The following is a 16,803-nucleotide window of genomic DNA, read 5'->3' as shown; positions in this document are numbered from 1 at the left end:
AAAACTAGTCATGTAGTGATCAATACCATAACATAGAATACATTGTACTTGATACAGTAGTTGTATCTAATGGCTAAACATGGGCAAAGCATGATAAATTTATTTTTTTAATCAAATATAACAATCTCAGTATTGTAGGTCAAGATATATGGAAACTTGGTTGTTTCTGGAGGAAATTCATTTCTTTTTTTCTTACTATACCCATTTTAGTATGTTCTCATTTCAGTTCAGTCAGAAACCAGGCAAGGATCTCTTTTGGGTTCTGGGTGTTAGAGAGAATGCAAGAAGTGCTTGTAAAATGCACCTGGACATGGGGCATCTCATTTCTGCTCAAACACAAAGCTATTATTGAGTTTTAATTTTAGGTAATGATATTCACAAATTGTTCACTTAAGAGTTTTCACTTGTGATGTTAGGCTCATTTAAAAAACTATAGATACTTTAGATTCCATAAAATCCTGTATTTAGTGATTAGGCACATGCTAAAGCTATTTTTTCATATCTTGGGCTATTTTGAAGCATCTCCTTTAAATTATCCTAATCATACAATCTTCCATTCTTGGATGTGCTTATTCATTATTGCCATTTTATTAAAAGTTGAAGATTAGGTTGGCTAAATCTAAGTGAGGCATTTCCTCTACCAGTGTAATTTACCATCTTCTCTACAATTTACCTGGATCACTAAGAATTTAAGTGAAATGCATGACATAATCAATATGTTATTTCCTTTGCATAGATGACAAAATTGAGTCTTAGAGTAACTTGACTATTTGCTTATAAAGTTAGTAATCATAGAAGGCAGAATTTTAATCCTGGGTCTTCTTGACTCCCAAGTCAAGTCATACTCTTGTGTGACTATGGGTAAGTTGCCTAAGCTACTCTGGTCCCAGTTTACTCACCCTTAATATGGCAGAATTTGTGTAGATTATATCTAAGGACTTTTCAAAGTAGGCCATTTGTAGAGGCAGCTGTATTTATCATCATAAAAGACCTATTGCTAACTTTTATAACTTATCAGTTTTAATTGCATGTCCCTGAAAATGAGATTAAATATGATCTTTTTGATCTTTTTTTCCAGGTTATTAATGCTGCATTGGCTTTGGCTGCAAAACCACAAAGTAAACTGGCCCAGGAAAACATGGATCTTTTTAAAGAACAGTGGGAAAAGCAAGTCCGGGTTCTAACAGATGCTGTTGATGACATAACTTCCATTGATGATTTTCTGGCAGTTTCTGGTAATAAGATTATTTCCTTTTATATACATATAAATTTTTATATAATATACATGCATACACACATATACACACACACATTCATTCATTCTTTCATGTAACAAATAAGAAAAGCCTAGAATTCTAAGTGATAAAATTATTTTTCTATTGCAATTTCAATATCTATCATTACAAAAAATTAGTTCAAATTGACTGTGAACTTGAACTTGCTTATTTAATTAGTACTGGGCCAGTTTTACAATGAGCATTTTCATGTTCTCTCCCCTCCTAACCAGAAGTGTGTGTTTAAGAAGCTGGCTGCTATTTGGAGTTTGTGTCTGACTGGCAAGCATCATAAAGGATTATTCAAGTTCGGTTGTCATATTTTGAAAATTAAATTGACATATACACATGTAAAGCCACCAGCTTATTAGGAGCACTTTTTTTCTTAAAGGGGAGCTTTTGTGAGGGGAAGCTATCAAAAGGAGATTTTTTTTCCTTTCCTTCACACATAATGATAGTGGAACTGTCTCTTTAAAAAAAATAACAACAACAAAAAAATATTCTCTGTGTCTGATACACAGAAAAAAACAGGAAATTAAGTGTCATTTAATTATGAACTAGAAAATAATCTAGGTAATTCACTTTATAAAAATAATTGATTCCATTGTATAAACAAACATAAAGCAGTATCATATTAAATTGCAACCGTATAGAAAACATTTATCAACTGAAATTCATAGTCTTTATTGCATTGAGACAAATTTCAATTACATATCCTCAGAGTTGAATAAATATAAATGTATTCTGTATTTAGCAGGTGGCTCCAGTGTTCTTTGAATGTTTCTGAGCACTCTAAATTTAGAGTCCTAAGGTTGTATGGAGAGAAGGAACAACTCTAGTCATTTTAGGGATAAAATTAACTGATTGTCACAAATGCTAGATAGGAAACTTTCAATGTGAACAATAGGGTGTAAATATGCCCAGGAAACCTTTTTGAGAGTTAGAATATATTCTGCTTTCCAATGTTGCAATGCTTCTTGAGAATTATCCATTGTCTATATGTAAGAAAGGTGCAATTACCCAGAAGTGCCTAATCAGAGAAAAGAGGAAATGTAGGAAAAATTTCAGTTAGCAGCTATATGTATTTGGTATTTAATCACCTGCGGACAGGTACCAGAAATGCAGCTGTGACTTTTTGGGAAAATCTTGGCCTTCCCAGTGAAATATAGAATTACTTCATAGGTCTAAACATGATCCCTATATTTCTTTATGTGTTTTAAAGCAAACAAAAAAAAATGAAATCTAAATGAAAAGACTTCCCCACTGGATATTACACTTCTGAAGTTTCCTTCTTCTAATTAGATCTTGTGTGTCCTTAGATTTGTTTCTAAGCACTTTACAGGCCTCCTTGCAGACCTCGAAGGTAAACTACAACCTACCAGAAACGAATGTTCTTCTACATCATTCTTCAAACCTCTCAGAATTAAAGGAATTCTGCAGCAGCAGAATGGAATTTAGGCATTACCTTTAGGGTGAGACATGTAAAACAGAAGTTATATGAAAAGAGAAATTGAATAATTTAACTAAAAGGCAGGTTATAGTTGCAGTAGATTTTAAAATTTCATCTACACACACACACACAGGATGAGAGTCCTGTGCCTGTGTATAAGAAAGACAAGTAGTATGACTTAATGGAACAAAGTCAAGACATTTACCATTTCATAGGCAAAAAAAATAGCTGACCCTAAGAAACATTGTTACTTATGTTTCCATTAAGTAGCAAATGGAAAACAATTGAAAGATTATAATGTCACATGATGTCAAAAGTATGCTTTTGGTGGCCTCAAAGGTCAATGGTCAAGAAAATCACGATGAGGTCAGTGCAATGTAGGACTTATTTTATTTTCTTCTGAGTGACTTAAGCAGATCATGGGACCTTTGTGATTTGATTGTTAAATCATCCATTTTCCTATTTTATAACAGTAATTTAAAGAAATGGATAAAGAAGTTGTAATTCTCCCAGGGTGTTCAAAGTAATTTATGTTTCCATGCTGCTACTTCTATTCCCTAATAATTCACAATAGTATTCTATAATTTGTTCATCCATTACTCCAATTTATGGCCACTCTCAGACTCTAAAAAGTTAATGAGATTTTGAATATTCTTTGGGTTTGTTTTACTTCAGGACTAATCCTTCCCTTAGTCTCCCTTCCTTTGATATCTCTTCTCTCTTCACCCTCCACCCTACTTTTCCCTCTTTCTTCCTATTTCACTATTGAGAGAAACTTATTTATGTTACCAAGTGTTTATATATTTCTGTTTTTCAAATTATTTCAAACTGAGCCCCTACCCCCCCACTCCCACTTTCTCCTCTGTGTAAAGATGTCTATACATCCCAGAATTAGTCAAATGATCTTCCTTATCCTTTCTTTCCCATATCCCCAACCCCTCCCTCCAATATATTCCTCTTCCTTTCTCTTTCCATTCCTTTCTTAAGATCATCAAAGCATAACTGAACCACTTCCAGGCCTTATCTAATTGGACTCCCTCTATGAACACTATTCAGAATGTTGCCTGTAAGTATTAAAGAACATTTAAGGTGTTAAACAACATTCAGCCTAGTCAGAACATATTTGTCTGGACTGCCATTTCAGATAAAAGTTTGAAATTTATCAGTGATAAAGACTCAAACGAACTTGTGCTATAAATGGAAATCTTTGCATATTTGGTAAATTTTTGTGTACATTTTTTTAATAAAGACTAAATCAGTGAAATTGGTAGCATAATTACTCTTATGACTCGATAGCTTAGAGCAACTAATACCTTGGGATACTGTACCACTTTGCTAAAGTTTTGTCCTTGACCTGGTACTGTATCTGGAACATCAGGAACATTTTCTTTTAAATGTAATACATTGATCAGTTTCAGAAATTTATGGCCCACCCAGAGCAGCGGACATTGGATTGTTCTAGCACATCAGGCCAGTTATGCCATCGGTGTGGGTTCTGCTTCTGATACTGCTAACTTAAAAATCACTCTGCTTCTTAGTAGACAGGTCCTGTTTTATGAGGTCCTGAAGCATCAGTGGTGAATAGCCTTCTTGTGTTTATCCCAGATTTTAGCTGGGAGGTCCTCAAGCAAGATACATATAATCCATTACTAGACCCATTAGTTTGCCTAAGGAACACAATATGTTGCATAAAGTAAGGGGTTTGGAAATATTTGCATGTAGATTCTTCTGCCACTTTACTCCCTCTCTGACTATCTCTGGGTCTCAGTTTCCTTACCTGTAAAATGACTGAGTTGAAATATATGATTTTGTAGATTCCACCCACCTTTAAAACTGGCTTTTTAAAGAGTGTGAAGATACAGAGATGGGATTAGAACCAATATATCCTCAATTTTGATCAGTGTATAGAATGCAAACAATGTAAAGACTGTCAGTCTGCCTGCCATCTGTGGCGGGGAGGGGAGAGGGGAGGGAAGTGAGTTTGGAGGAAAAAAAATCAATGAAAAGAATTATTTTTACAATGGGTACAGTGTTTCACTTTCATAACAACTGACTTTTTTTTTAATAGAACTTAAACATTTGCAGATTTTTATATCCATTATCTTATTTGAGGCTCTCAGCAATCCTGTAAAATTGTGCAAGCCTTCAAAAGTATTTGATGAGAAATCTACCCAGGAACATAATATAGCTGCTAAATTTCAAAAAGCAAAATTTGAACTCAGGTCTCCCTACTCTCTTTAGAAGAGGGAAGTTGTGCTTAACCATTTGTTCTCTGGGATATTGAGACTCATTTCAATCAGTTTAGCCACCTTTTAAGATTGTTTTCATTTTCTTAATATTTTTCATTAAATTTGTCAAATATTTCCTTTACATTTACATTCCCCCCAAAAAAATCTGCTATCAATAGTTTTCCATGTTGTGATTTCCTTGGTGTAAGTACTCAGTATTAGTTTTGTCAGGTCAAAGGTAATGAACAGTTTAGTGACATTTGTAATATAATTCCAAATTGTTTTGTTGAGAGATTAGACTCGTACATAGCTCCACTGGCAATGTAGTAGTACTCTGCCCATAGATCATCAATATAGGGTTGGGGGGGGTTATTGCATGGTACTGCCTCTATTGTTGCTAAGAACTGAACTAAACAATGATTGCTTTATCACTTACTTGACAGTTTCTCTGATATAACTGAAATTAATGGCACTTAGAATGAGTTTCAAGTAAGTCCAGTAGGTACAGTGTTGATTTATAACTTTGAATTGCTAGGTAAGCCCACTGGATTTTAATCCCTGTCACATCCTTTCTTCCTCATAACCTGTTTCTTATTTTGTACTCAATATTTATTCACTTTCTATTACATACGAGGTACCACACCCTATATAAGATATAGTGAACTTAACAGGTTTTTACAATGATTGGTGTTACAGATTTAAAGTTGACCTAAAAACTCAGTTCTATTTCATTTTATTTAGTCATATTAATAAAAGGGTACACTTAATAATGCAGTGACCTCTTCTGAAAGTATATGAAATTTATTACACAATTATATTTTTAAAAAATTTAAAGAAATTATTTTTCCCTCTTCCCCATTAAAGAAAAAAGAAAAATAAATTTCTTTTATCAATTATTGCAAAGTCAAGCAAAATGAAACCCCAGAATGACACTATATATACCCAAAACTTGGCAAGAATTTTTAATGGATAACCAGTTTCATCATTATCTTTCTGGTATCATGGATGCTCATTCTATTTATTGATAATAGTTTTTATAGCTTTCATAGTTGCTTATTTTTACAGTGTTCCTGTTGTGAAAATTGTTCTCGGTTCGATTTGATTTTATAATATTAATGTTACTTTATTTCACTCTATCTCATTTCACATAAGTGTTTGTATCTTTTTTAAATCATCTGTTTCTATATTTCTTTCAGCATAGTAGTACTCCATCAACATTCTTCTACTCCATTTTATTCTCTATTTCTCAATTGAGAGACATCCCCTTCATTTTCAGTTTTTGTTTTGTTTTGCCACCACAAGACAAAACTGCTATAAATAATTTGCTCTTCCTTTGATCCTTTTTGCATTTAGGCCCTAATAGTGGTAGCTGATTTTGTATATTGTTCAAAATTGCTTTCCAGAATGGTTATGCCCATTCACAGATCCACCAATAATGCATTCATGTACTTTACCCCCCCCACACTTTGGCTCCTCCAACATTTATCATTTTTCCCTCTTTCTAAAATCAATCCTTGCCACTTCATTGGATATAGGTTGAAATTTATTTTAATTGCATTTCTTTAATTAGTAGTGATTGTACTATTTTTCTGTATTACAAGTAGCTTAGGTTCCTTTCCTTTAAAACTTTCTGTTCATGTCCTTAAATCATTTAACAATTGAAAAATGGTTCTTTTTTCAAACATTTCCCCTAAATTATTGCTAGCATTGTTAATTTATCAAATTGATTCCATCAGGGGAAAATTAATTCTCAACCTGAATTAGAGCTCAAATGATTTAATTTAAAAAAATTTTCACAAATTAGTGGGAGATCTTGACTTTGTTTTATTTATTTGGAAAGCCCTTGTATCCTTTCATGTCTTTAGTTAATTCTTCCACATTAACTGTAGTTCCATATTGTTACACAGATTACTCTCCTTTCCTGAATTCTGTGAAGATGTTTTTACAAAAACATCGAATTAAAAAATAGTTTTTAATTTTTGACTTCCAAATTCTCTCCCTCAAAACATCTCTTAGCAGTATTTGATATCTCCTATTTATCATGTCCATAATATCCCCTAACCTATACTTTTCCCATTTTGCTTATCTCTGAGAAACCTACAATCATCCTCAAAATAGTTTGGTTCTGCTTAAAAAAAAAATAAAAGTAGGACAATAGATCAAAATAGAGATCACAGAGATATCTTTCTGAAGGAATCAGATAGAAAAGTGAACTCAATAATCCAGTTTCCCAGTCCTGTGTTCATTCTGTTCGGAAACTTCTCTCTCTAGATTGTTCCTCCTCCTTGCTGAAGACCTTGCAACCTCCCCAGCTGCCGCTTCACTCACTCTGTCTCTCTCATTTGTGTTATTTGGTTATTCATCATCAGAATTCTAGCAAACTGGCAGCAGCTCCTTGATGATGGCTGTTTCTTTTTTTGTACATCTGGTGTCTAATGCAGCGTTTGAGACATGGTAGATCTTCAGCAGTATTTGTAGAGTTGAATTGACTGGCAGAGAAGGTAGCCTAGTGTATCAGACATTGAGAGAGCCAGGCTAGACAGTCTCTCAAATTTAGAGAAAAGAGCTGAAGCCATTCCTGTAGCTGCACTCAGCCTTGTATCCATCACCATGGGGTCAAGTTCTGTGCTGAACTGGGCCCATGAACAATCATTTGACATCTCTTCTAGGATCTTTGGATACTTAGCAATTCATTTAGCTTCCTTGAAGTCAGATCTTCCTTTGACTTGCCTGCAAAAAGCACTGCTGATCCAATTCTACCCTCCTAGCACTACTGGCCTCTAACAGAAAAGGAAACCAAGGCAAGACAAGTGAACTAGGTAGAGAAAAGTACTTATGACTTATACTTGTGCTCTATATTGAGCCTTACAACTACAAGATTATGGGAGCATGTAAATAAATAACTTTTTGAGAATTAAGTAACTTAAGAGTGTGTTTGCCAACTCAATAATTTTATTTTAAAGGTTTATATCTAGAAGATGTCCTTAGTTATTTCTCTTCTTTTTTTCTCATCAGAGAATCATATTTTGGAAGATGTAAACAAGTGTGTAATTGCTCTTCAAGAAAAAGATGTTGATGGTCTAGACCGCACTGCTGGTGCCATTCGTGGTCGGGCAGCCAGAGTCATACATGTTGTCACTTCAGAGATGGATAACTACGAACCTGGAGTCTATACTGAAAAGGTTCTGGAGGCCACCAGACTGCTTTCTAATACAGGTGGGTTTGGGTGTGGGTGGATGCCTTTCTTGTCTCGGGGTGGGGTGGGGGGTCAGGTAATAAGAATGTCAGAGCCCATACCAAATTATTTTATCCACTATATTGAAGAGGAATCCTTGGTCTTTATGGAAAGTAACTGCATTTTAATTTTTCTGCAGTAAATGCCATTTGCTTTTAAGGAATTCAGCCTCTTAGTCATAAACATTATGGCAAGTTTGACCATATATAATTTTTTTAAAAATCAGCATCCAGCAAGAATGGCAAGGAGTGGGAAGCTGATTTTATTATAAAGGCTAGTTGAAAAAGTTATATCATCAGGGTGGTCAAATGATCCATGATACTCATTTTATTTTCAGTGATGCCACGTTTTACTGAGCAAGTAGAAGCTGCTGTGGAAGCTCTCAGTTCTGATCCTGCCCAACCAATGGATGAAAATGAATTTATTGATGCCTCACGATTGGTTTATGATGGCATTCGGGACATCAGAAAAGCTGTTTTGATGATAAGGGTGAGCAACTATATTTGAGATAAGTTAACTGCATGATTATTTGCTCAGCTTCAACAATTCAGAGACTGAGTTGACTCAGTTAAAAATATATCAAAATCATGATTATAAAGTATGTTAAAACCAGATATTTAATTATGTTGCCAAAAATGACTCTTGAATGCCAAAACTTTGTCAAAGCAGGATAAGTCCAAAATAGATGTGATGTGATGTGACAATTTAGGACAGACATTTGATTCAAGGCTAAACTTTTAGGTCTGGGATTAGCTTAAAAACAAATGTCTTTTAAAAGAATTTCAATTTATTTTACCAAAATAAGTAGTTCTTTAAAAGAAGTGGTGTTAACAATTCTTCTTGCACAGGGGATGAAGCATGTACTTGGAGTCAAGAAGACTTGGGTTTAAATTCTCTCAAAGACATTGACTATGTGATCCTGGGCAAATCTCTCTCCCCACCCCTCTCTCTGTGCTTATGTATGCCCTGATTTCAAAAATAAGGTATATGGGAGTTGTTAGTAAAATTAACAAGATGCAAGTGCACAAATTAGGAAAGAGAAAATTAGAGAAGGTAAATGACTGATAAATAAGTGGAAGATTCAGATGTCACAATTGAAAGAGTCATGAGCGTGAAGTCAAGATCTGAATTCAACCAGCCTGTGTCTAGAGAAGGGATTCTTAACAGCAAATAATGTGCTTTTTTTTTTTTTTTTTTGAGCTACCAGATCCTATGTATGTTAAATCCTCACCAATTCCTTTTCACTTCCTTGTGTCTACTGTCATTTACTTTGTCTTCTTGGGATAGCCAAAAAATTTCATAGGCTAGAAATATCACCCTGAGATGGGGCATGATTTTTATTTTTTTTTTCCTCTTCTTTTGTATGGTAGGAAATGTAGAAAACTTAACTTCATGCTATTTAAGAGGCTTTCATTTTCAATCGGCAGCTTCTCTCCACAAAAGTTTTCACCTTTGCCTTCATTTGGAAGTATCTGGGAAATTCATAATGTCCTGCACTCACAAGAAAATAACTAAATTTAACTCAACAGTGTGAACACCTGAATACTGAGACTAAAACAAACTTTTTCTCCCTGCCAAAGCAACAAAACAGAACTTCCCAAAGCTATGCCTAGAGCTCTTTCAGTGGCAGAATGATCTGTGGGTCATTTTGGTCAGTTTTCATCCTTGTTCAGAAAGCTAGAGTAAAAAATGTGCCATTGTAATTCATACTTTTGTTATTAATCAACTAGAGTCATATTTGAAAATAGTATTTATGAGAAAATATTTTATTTATTCAGCTAATGAGAGCCATCACAAATTAAACAGAACCCGAAGTAAGGCCATTTGAGTTTAGCCTCTTGCACAAAAATTAAGCCATCTGATGCTACATGTGGATACTACAAATTTGTTTACTGTCTATCATTAATCCTATGTTGTTCTAAATGGAAGATTTTGCTCTGTTAAAAGTTTATGGGGGTGGCTAGGTGGTGTAGTGGATAAAGCACCAGCCCTGGAGTCAGGAGTACCTGGGTTCAAATCCAGTCTCAGACACATAATAATTACCAAGCTGGGTGGCCTTGGGCAAGCCACTTAAACCCATTTGCCTTGCAAAAATCTAAAAAAAAAAAAAAAAAAAAAAGTTTATGAAGCAGTGATGATAGTGAAAGCATGAACGAAGTGTTTGGAGTCCCTGTTACTGAAACCAACTAACTCTTCTTTAATGTTGTCTTATAAATCTTGAGCATGTTATAGTGGTCCTTTTTACAGTGCATTTAGTAAATATGGTGTGACCTCTGCAGGGATTCATCTGTAAATGATTATTCTGAGCAGTCTATCCCCAAACAAGAATCCATGGAGTAGATTAGATGATGTTCCCACAAATTGGTCCCAACTATGATATTGCTGTCCTCTTTTCCCTAACATGACCTTTCTGGCTGGATGGCATGTAATATATTTATCCTTTGAAAGTAGCAGGTTGAATTTGGTTCAACTGAAACATTAACAAGACTGAAATGGCTTTTTTTGGTTTTAGACTCCTGAAGAATTGGATGATTCTGACTTTGAGACCGAAGACTTTGATGTGAGAAGTAGAACAAGCATCCAGACTGAAGATGATCAACTGATTGCTGGTCAAAGTGCACGGGTAAGGATATGGTTTCTGAGAGAAGATAGATGTTTAAACCGTTTGACCACACAGGGTCATACACATGCACACGCAACACACATGCACACACATAGACCCCTGAATCCTTGCAGAAGATATACTATTAGTGTTTTGACCTCCCATTTTTTATCCTTTCATTCAGTGGAAATGAAGCAGAACATTAGAGTGCAAATAAAACTCTACTACACTAAGGCTAGGTAGGCCGCAGAATTTTCAAAATGTCTATAATGTTTAGTTCAGATAAAAAACCCATGTGCCCCTTTAGAATAGGGTTATGACTCTTTCCCATTGGAAATGAAACACAGATAATGAAGTCTTTGGTTCAAGAAGAATGCATTAAGCCAAAATGACAGTGGCTTTCATCCAAAGCCAATCCCTTCCCTTTTCAAGTACTTTTGTTTGGGCCTGAAATGTTGGTGTAGGTGGGAAATAATTAATTATTGACAGCTGAAATATTAGCAATGCCATATTGAGGAAAATAGCTGGTGCTGTTGCATTTATTTGAAATGTTGCATCTTTAATCACTGGCATTTTGTGTTCTTGGGAAGATGCCATGAAAAACTACTAGGGTAGGCTTTTTCATTCTTCTAAAATCACTTGAATGGTAGTTTCCTATTAATCAAATTTCTGACATTTAATTTTGGAAACTATACCTAGGAGAAATTATTCCAAGACTATTGCACTCAGGATAAGGACTCTGCCTGTCTTGAGTTGTCAAGAGACCTGTGATCTTCTTAGGGAATGGACCGTGGACCACTGTGAAAGCTCCCTTTCCCCTCCATCTCTTTTTGATTTGACTGGCTGCTGCCTTTTCCCTGAGGTTGTCATTGGGCCTATGGAAGTGCTTCTGAGCTCAAGTAAAACTAAATGGTGCTTTGATGAAACTTAAATGCAAAGTGACATGGTGGAAATTTATATTCCCCAGTGGATTTCTCTTTCCTCCTTCAAAGCACACACTTTAAAACCACTTCCAAATCACCTTGAAAGAAATAAGATGTAAAGCACTATGCTAAAGTGAAGAATGTCCACTTTTGGCAATCTAGGGAAGCTGTTTCACAAGTTGGCACCTATAGAAGGTGAAATTTGAGGCTTAAAAGATTAAACTTAAATGAGTTTTGTCACAGAATGCGAGATCATATAGAGCTGCGTGAGCCTTCTGCTAATCTCACTCAGTTTCCTTTTAAGAACTTGTTCTTGCAAGTAGGTAGGTAATTCGGACTGTTAAAAACTTCAGTTCAAGATGAAAAGAAATAACCCTTCAGGCAAAATGAAGCCTCTTATGGTATTATCCTATCTTTATGTCATAGATTGCCTGTTGGACATGTTCTTGGAAATACCAATAGAAATGACTGGATAATGTACTTGGAGAACTCTATTCTCTTTTTATGAAAAACTATATTCACTTTATTTTAGGCTATCATGGCTCAGCTTCCTCAAGAACAGAAAGCTAAAATTGCTGAGCAAGTGGCCAGCTTTCAGGAGGAGAAGAGTAAACTGGATGCTGAAGTATCCAAATGGGATGATAGCGGCAATGACATTATTGTCCTGGCCAAACAGATGTGCATGATCATGATGGAGATGACTGATTTCACCAGGTGACATGGGGTTTTTTCTTTTTAAAAGGAGCTAATGTTAGCACAATGTATCCCTTTTGGAGCTTCATTCTTTGAAGGATATTCGACTATCTGGTTCCTTTTTTTTTCTTTCTAATATTTGGCTGGGGCTCAAAACCTGCCCAAACAGGCCTCACAAAGCTATGGTCCCAGACTTTCACTGTTTCTTCCTAAGGTCCAGTATTTCTGGTCTTGAATAGTGTTTTCTGATTGTTGTTTACAGAGGTAAAGGACCACTTAAAAACACATCAGATGTAATTAGTGCAGCTAAGAAAATTGCTGAGGCAGGATCAAGGATGGATAAGCTGGGAAGAACCATTGCAGACCACGTAAGTAATCAGGACTGTATATGGAATTTGAATAATGGTACCAGTTCTTATTCCTTAGTTTCTGCTCATCCTCATTTGCAAAGAATGCAAGATATCATGGAAAGTGCCAAAGAACAGAGTTTGAAACATTAAAAAAAACACTGTGCCTTCCTCAAGCATCATAGAGGATGATGGAAGACAGTGTAGCATTTGGGATGCCCAGTTGGAGGGACACAACACTGCTGCTGAGAGAAAAGCCCAGACTCTTCAGGAATTTTCTCATACCATTCTATTTAATGTAAACATTAAACATTTGCTTTTAGCATAATTAACCTAATATAGAAATTTTTTAAAAGCAATTTTTATGAATGTTAATTTTCTCATTTAGATTTCATCATTTAACTAGCTTTTATAAAAGTCCCCTTAATTTTCTTTATTTTTTTCCCCCATATTACATTATGGTTGTAATTAGATAACTTGTGCTATCTTAGTTCATGAAACTTGTTCCAAACACATTCCAATTGCCTGTTCCTCCCTCTAGTAAGGAGTCTGTGTTGCAATTTCACCCTGTGATATACTGTTACTGAGCAGGTCCAGTTGGCAATCATAATAGCTGATACTCTGCAGTGCTTAACAGAGGAGCCAAAAATGCTGTTTTTTTACCTTTCAGTGTCCAGACAGTGCCTGCAAACAGGACCTCCTGGCTTACCTGCAGCGCATCGCTCTCTATTGCCATCAGCTCAACATCTGCAGTAAAGTCAAAGCAGAGGTTCAGAACCTAGGTGGAGAGCTTGTCGTTTCTGGGGTGAGTTTTCCTAAAAAGTAAATTACTGAATGTGAGTAATGTTTCTTAGGTCTGAACAAACCCAATTCATGTTTGTTGGAAATGACTTTCAGTAAACATGGCCGATATAAGGTAGCTTGAAAACACACTTTGCCCAAGGTTTTGATTTCTGATCTAGATCTTGAGAGAAAAGAAAGCAAATTTAAGTAGATTGGATATTTAACATACATAAACATAACATACCTAAATGTGGCCTTTGGCCCAAAGCCATGTAGCCTTGTTTTGTTAAAAAACAGCTGAGAGTTGTTGCCAAGATCTTTATCACTAATTGAGGCAGGGTTTACAGTGAGTTTCTCATCCTAGCCATAAAGGATACGGTCATATAAAGTGGGATACATGGGGTAGCAGTTTAAGGAATACACACACACACACACACACATGTATGTGTGGATATAGATATACACAAATAATAAATCTTTAATGGTACCTTGTTTAGGTGAGAACTGCAATTTTCCAAGTATGGGCCTTTGGACCTGTCCCTCACTCCTCACAGCCTTTGGTGCTGTATGGGATGGTTGTCTTGAATCAGCCATTTACATTTATCGCCACCATCAAGGTGGAATTTGGGGAAATCTCAGTGTTTATGAAATGATCGATGCATCATAACCATAACCTTTTAGGACTCATATTGCTTTTTCAAGTGAGCTGTGTGGGTACAGGCCTTGTCATGTTAAACATTAGCATTCTAGAGTGTCACAGACATGATGCCTGGCATAACTGTCTCAGTTCTGGCATTGCTGAATAGGGGTGAGCCATCTAAGATACAAAAAGAAAGGGGGGAAAAACATCTTTGATTATAAGTGCAAATTCATCTGGTTGTAATAGACATAATAGGCCTTGATGTCTGCTAGGAGTGATTAGCCTACTACCAGGTACCTGTTGGCTCTTGCTAGCAATACTATTCAAAGTAGAAGTGTCCTTTTTATTTCTAATGGCTCTTCATTTTGAAGAGAATAGAGTTTACAGGGGATTCATTCTGATTTCATAAGAGCAAAAGGTTTCTGAAATTTCCCCTGGGTGATGGATGGAAGCTCTGTTCCAACCTCCAGACACTGCTTGCCCTTCAGTAGTCTTAGCCAGAATTTTGTGGGCTCCTGTCAGATTAAAAAGAGAGAGAATTGCAGAAGGACAGAACCATCTTTAATGCCTTTTTTTCCTTGCTTCTGGTCATAACTAAATGTTGTGAGAGGTTTTTTTTGGCTTATATTCCAAATTGAAGGTAATGCTTTCAATTTCATTTCTGGGTCAGGGAAAGTTAGGATCTAGTTCTTTTTTTTTTTCAGTATTCCTGTAGCCACTGATATTTTAACCAAGAAGCACTGTATCAGGAGTACTGATTATTCTCCTGTGACCCATGAAGCAAAAGAGCTTTTTATCTTTGCTGTCTTTCCCATAGTCCTCCCTATGTATCTCTAGTGGCATCTGCACCTTAGCTCTAACCTACACAAAGAAGTCCTAAGACCCAGACCAGTCCTGAGATGGATCTGGAGGTCCCTTTGTTTGTCCCCAATGTGGACCTGAGGTTTATCAGTTTGTTCGTATAATAGATCCCCTTTGTCAGTCTGGTAAAGTATAGACTCTTCAGATGAGTGTTTTTAAAAGGCACAGGATTACAAAAGAAACTAATTATATTGGAATGCAGTCATCACATTTTTAAAAACAAGTAGAATTCCATCCCCAAACCAAACAGTGCCCCTTCAAATACCATGAGGGCACTCTGGACATAGATCATTTAAGTACCTCCATAACCACCCTCTATCCCAAATCTCTTAGAGGCCTGTTATATTTTGTGACCCTAGGTGGACAGTGCCATGTCCCTGATCCAGGCGGCCAAGAACCTGATGAATGCTGTGGTACAGACTGTGAAGGCTTCCTACGTGGCCTCCACCAAGTACCAGAAATCCCAGGGAATGGCTTCTCTCAACCTTCCGGCCGTGTCCTGGAAGATGAAGGCCCCAGAAAAGAAACCCTTGGTGAAGAGAGAGAAACAGGATGAAACCCAGACGAAAATCAAGAGGGCGTCTCAGAAGAAGCATGTGAATCCTGTACAGGCTCTCAGTGAGTTCAAGGCCATGGACAGCATCTAGAGTGACCTCAGCTGCTCACACCCCCTGCTACTTTCTTCTCCAAACTAACTCTTCCTCAGACTGCTTCTGTGAATCATAGACATTTCTTGTTCATTCAAATATATTTACTTAATATAATGTTGATATTAGATGCTATGAGAATGTAGATTTTTTTTTTTAAACTTGGCTGTTATACCATTATGGGAACAAGCTTGTATTTCAGTGGAGGATGCTTTTAGAGTCCAGAAACATTATTTCTAGTTTCATATTTTAAAAATATAAGCTTGAAGAAAAACCAAACTATAACCAAAGAGATTGCTAACACTATTATATATCATGATGTGTCTGTCTCCAAGATCGAAGATTTGTGTTCTTAACTGGTGGGAACTGGTGAGAACTGTTAACTTTTAGTATTCAGGAGGGGAATTGGTAAGAAAATTCACCATTTGATACAACCTTCTAACTCAAAGCTTTTGTATTTGGAAAGAGAGCACTTGGGTATAAATAGTGTAGAAGGAGGCTGTCTTCAAAGAAGCCAGTTTGGGTAGAAAGAGAGATAGGCTATGATGCAATTTAAAAGTGACCAGCAGCACCTCAGCCTGTCCGTGTGGACATCTTGGGAAGCTGAGTGTTTACCAAGGTTTGGCAGTAGCCCTTGTGTAAGGGATTTCATGTATGTCTGCAAAATGACAATCTAGAAAAAATTCAGGAAACATAATGCATCATGAAGATTATTCTTTTTAGGACACAGGATGAAAATTTTAATGCTTGGTTACCAATTACTAATGTACTTTGCTGCAGGACATTAATAAAATTGCTCTTTCCAGCCGGTGTGTTGTGGTGCTATAATAGTAACATGTTTTTTTGCTTTCTCCCAGTATTCAAATGCAAATTTGTCATTGTGCTCATTTCTAATAATTGCAGTGTTTCCTGCCTTGGGCTTGTAAAAGAAGCCTTGCAAAATAGTGTTTGTTCAGGCAATAATTTCAACTTTACATTATTTGTGATTACTATAGCGATTACGATAGCTATGAGGTATAATTTTACTGTCTTATTTAAATTTTATGAATCTGAATATTTTTTACACCAACTTTTCCCAATAAAGTATATGATGAAATCCAGCCAAATGGACCAAAGTTTC

The 16,803-nt window shown here is 36.0% G+C and overlaps 1 protein-coding gene across 2 annotated transcripts in view; it reads left to right on the top strand.

Moving 5' to 3' along the window:
- Positions 1-16,783, top strand: part of CTNNA1 (catenin alpha 1) — a 170,871-nt gene extending 154,088 nt beyond the window's left edge. For both annotated transcript variants that reach the window (XM_074212931.1, XM_074212930.1), the window contains 8 exons: positions 1,079-1,235; positions 7,968-8,168; positions 8,525-8,676; positions 10,700-10,810; positions 12,245-12,426; positions 12,668-12,773; positions 13,423-13,557; positions 15,396-16,783. In XM_074212931.1, coding sequence (XP_074069032.1) covers positions 1,079-1,235; positions 7,968-8,168; positions 8,525-8,676; positions 10,700-10,810; positions 12,245-12,426; positions 12,668-12,773; positions 13,423-13,557; positions 15,396-15,683 — 1,332 coding nt within the window. In that variant the 3' untranslated portion in view covers positions 15,684-16,783. The remainder of the gene's footprint in view (positions 1-1,078; positions 1,236-7,967; positions 8,169-8,524; positions 8,677-10,699; positions 10,811-12,244; positions 12,427-12,667; positions 12,774-13,422; positions 13,558-15,395) is intronic.
- The last annotated feature ends 20 nt before the right edge of the window (positions 16,784-16,803 follow it).

Source organism: Macrotis lagotis, chromosome 1 (assembly GCF_037893015.1).
Source record: "Macrotis lagotis isolate mMagLag1 chromosome 1, bilby.v1.9.chrom.fasta, whole genome shotgun sequence".
NCBI lineage: Eukaryota > Metazoa > Chordata > Mammalia > Peramelemorphia > Peramelidae > Macrotis > Macrotis lagotis.
This window is presented reverse-complemented; position numbering and strand designations above follow the sequence as displayed.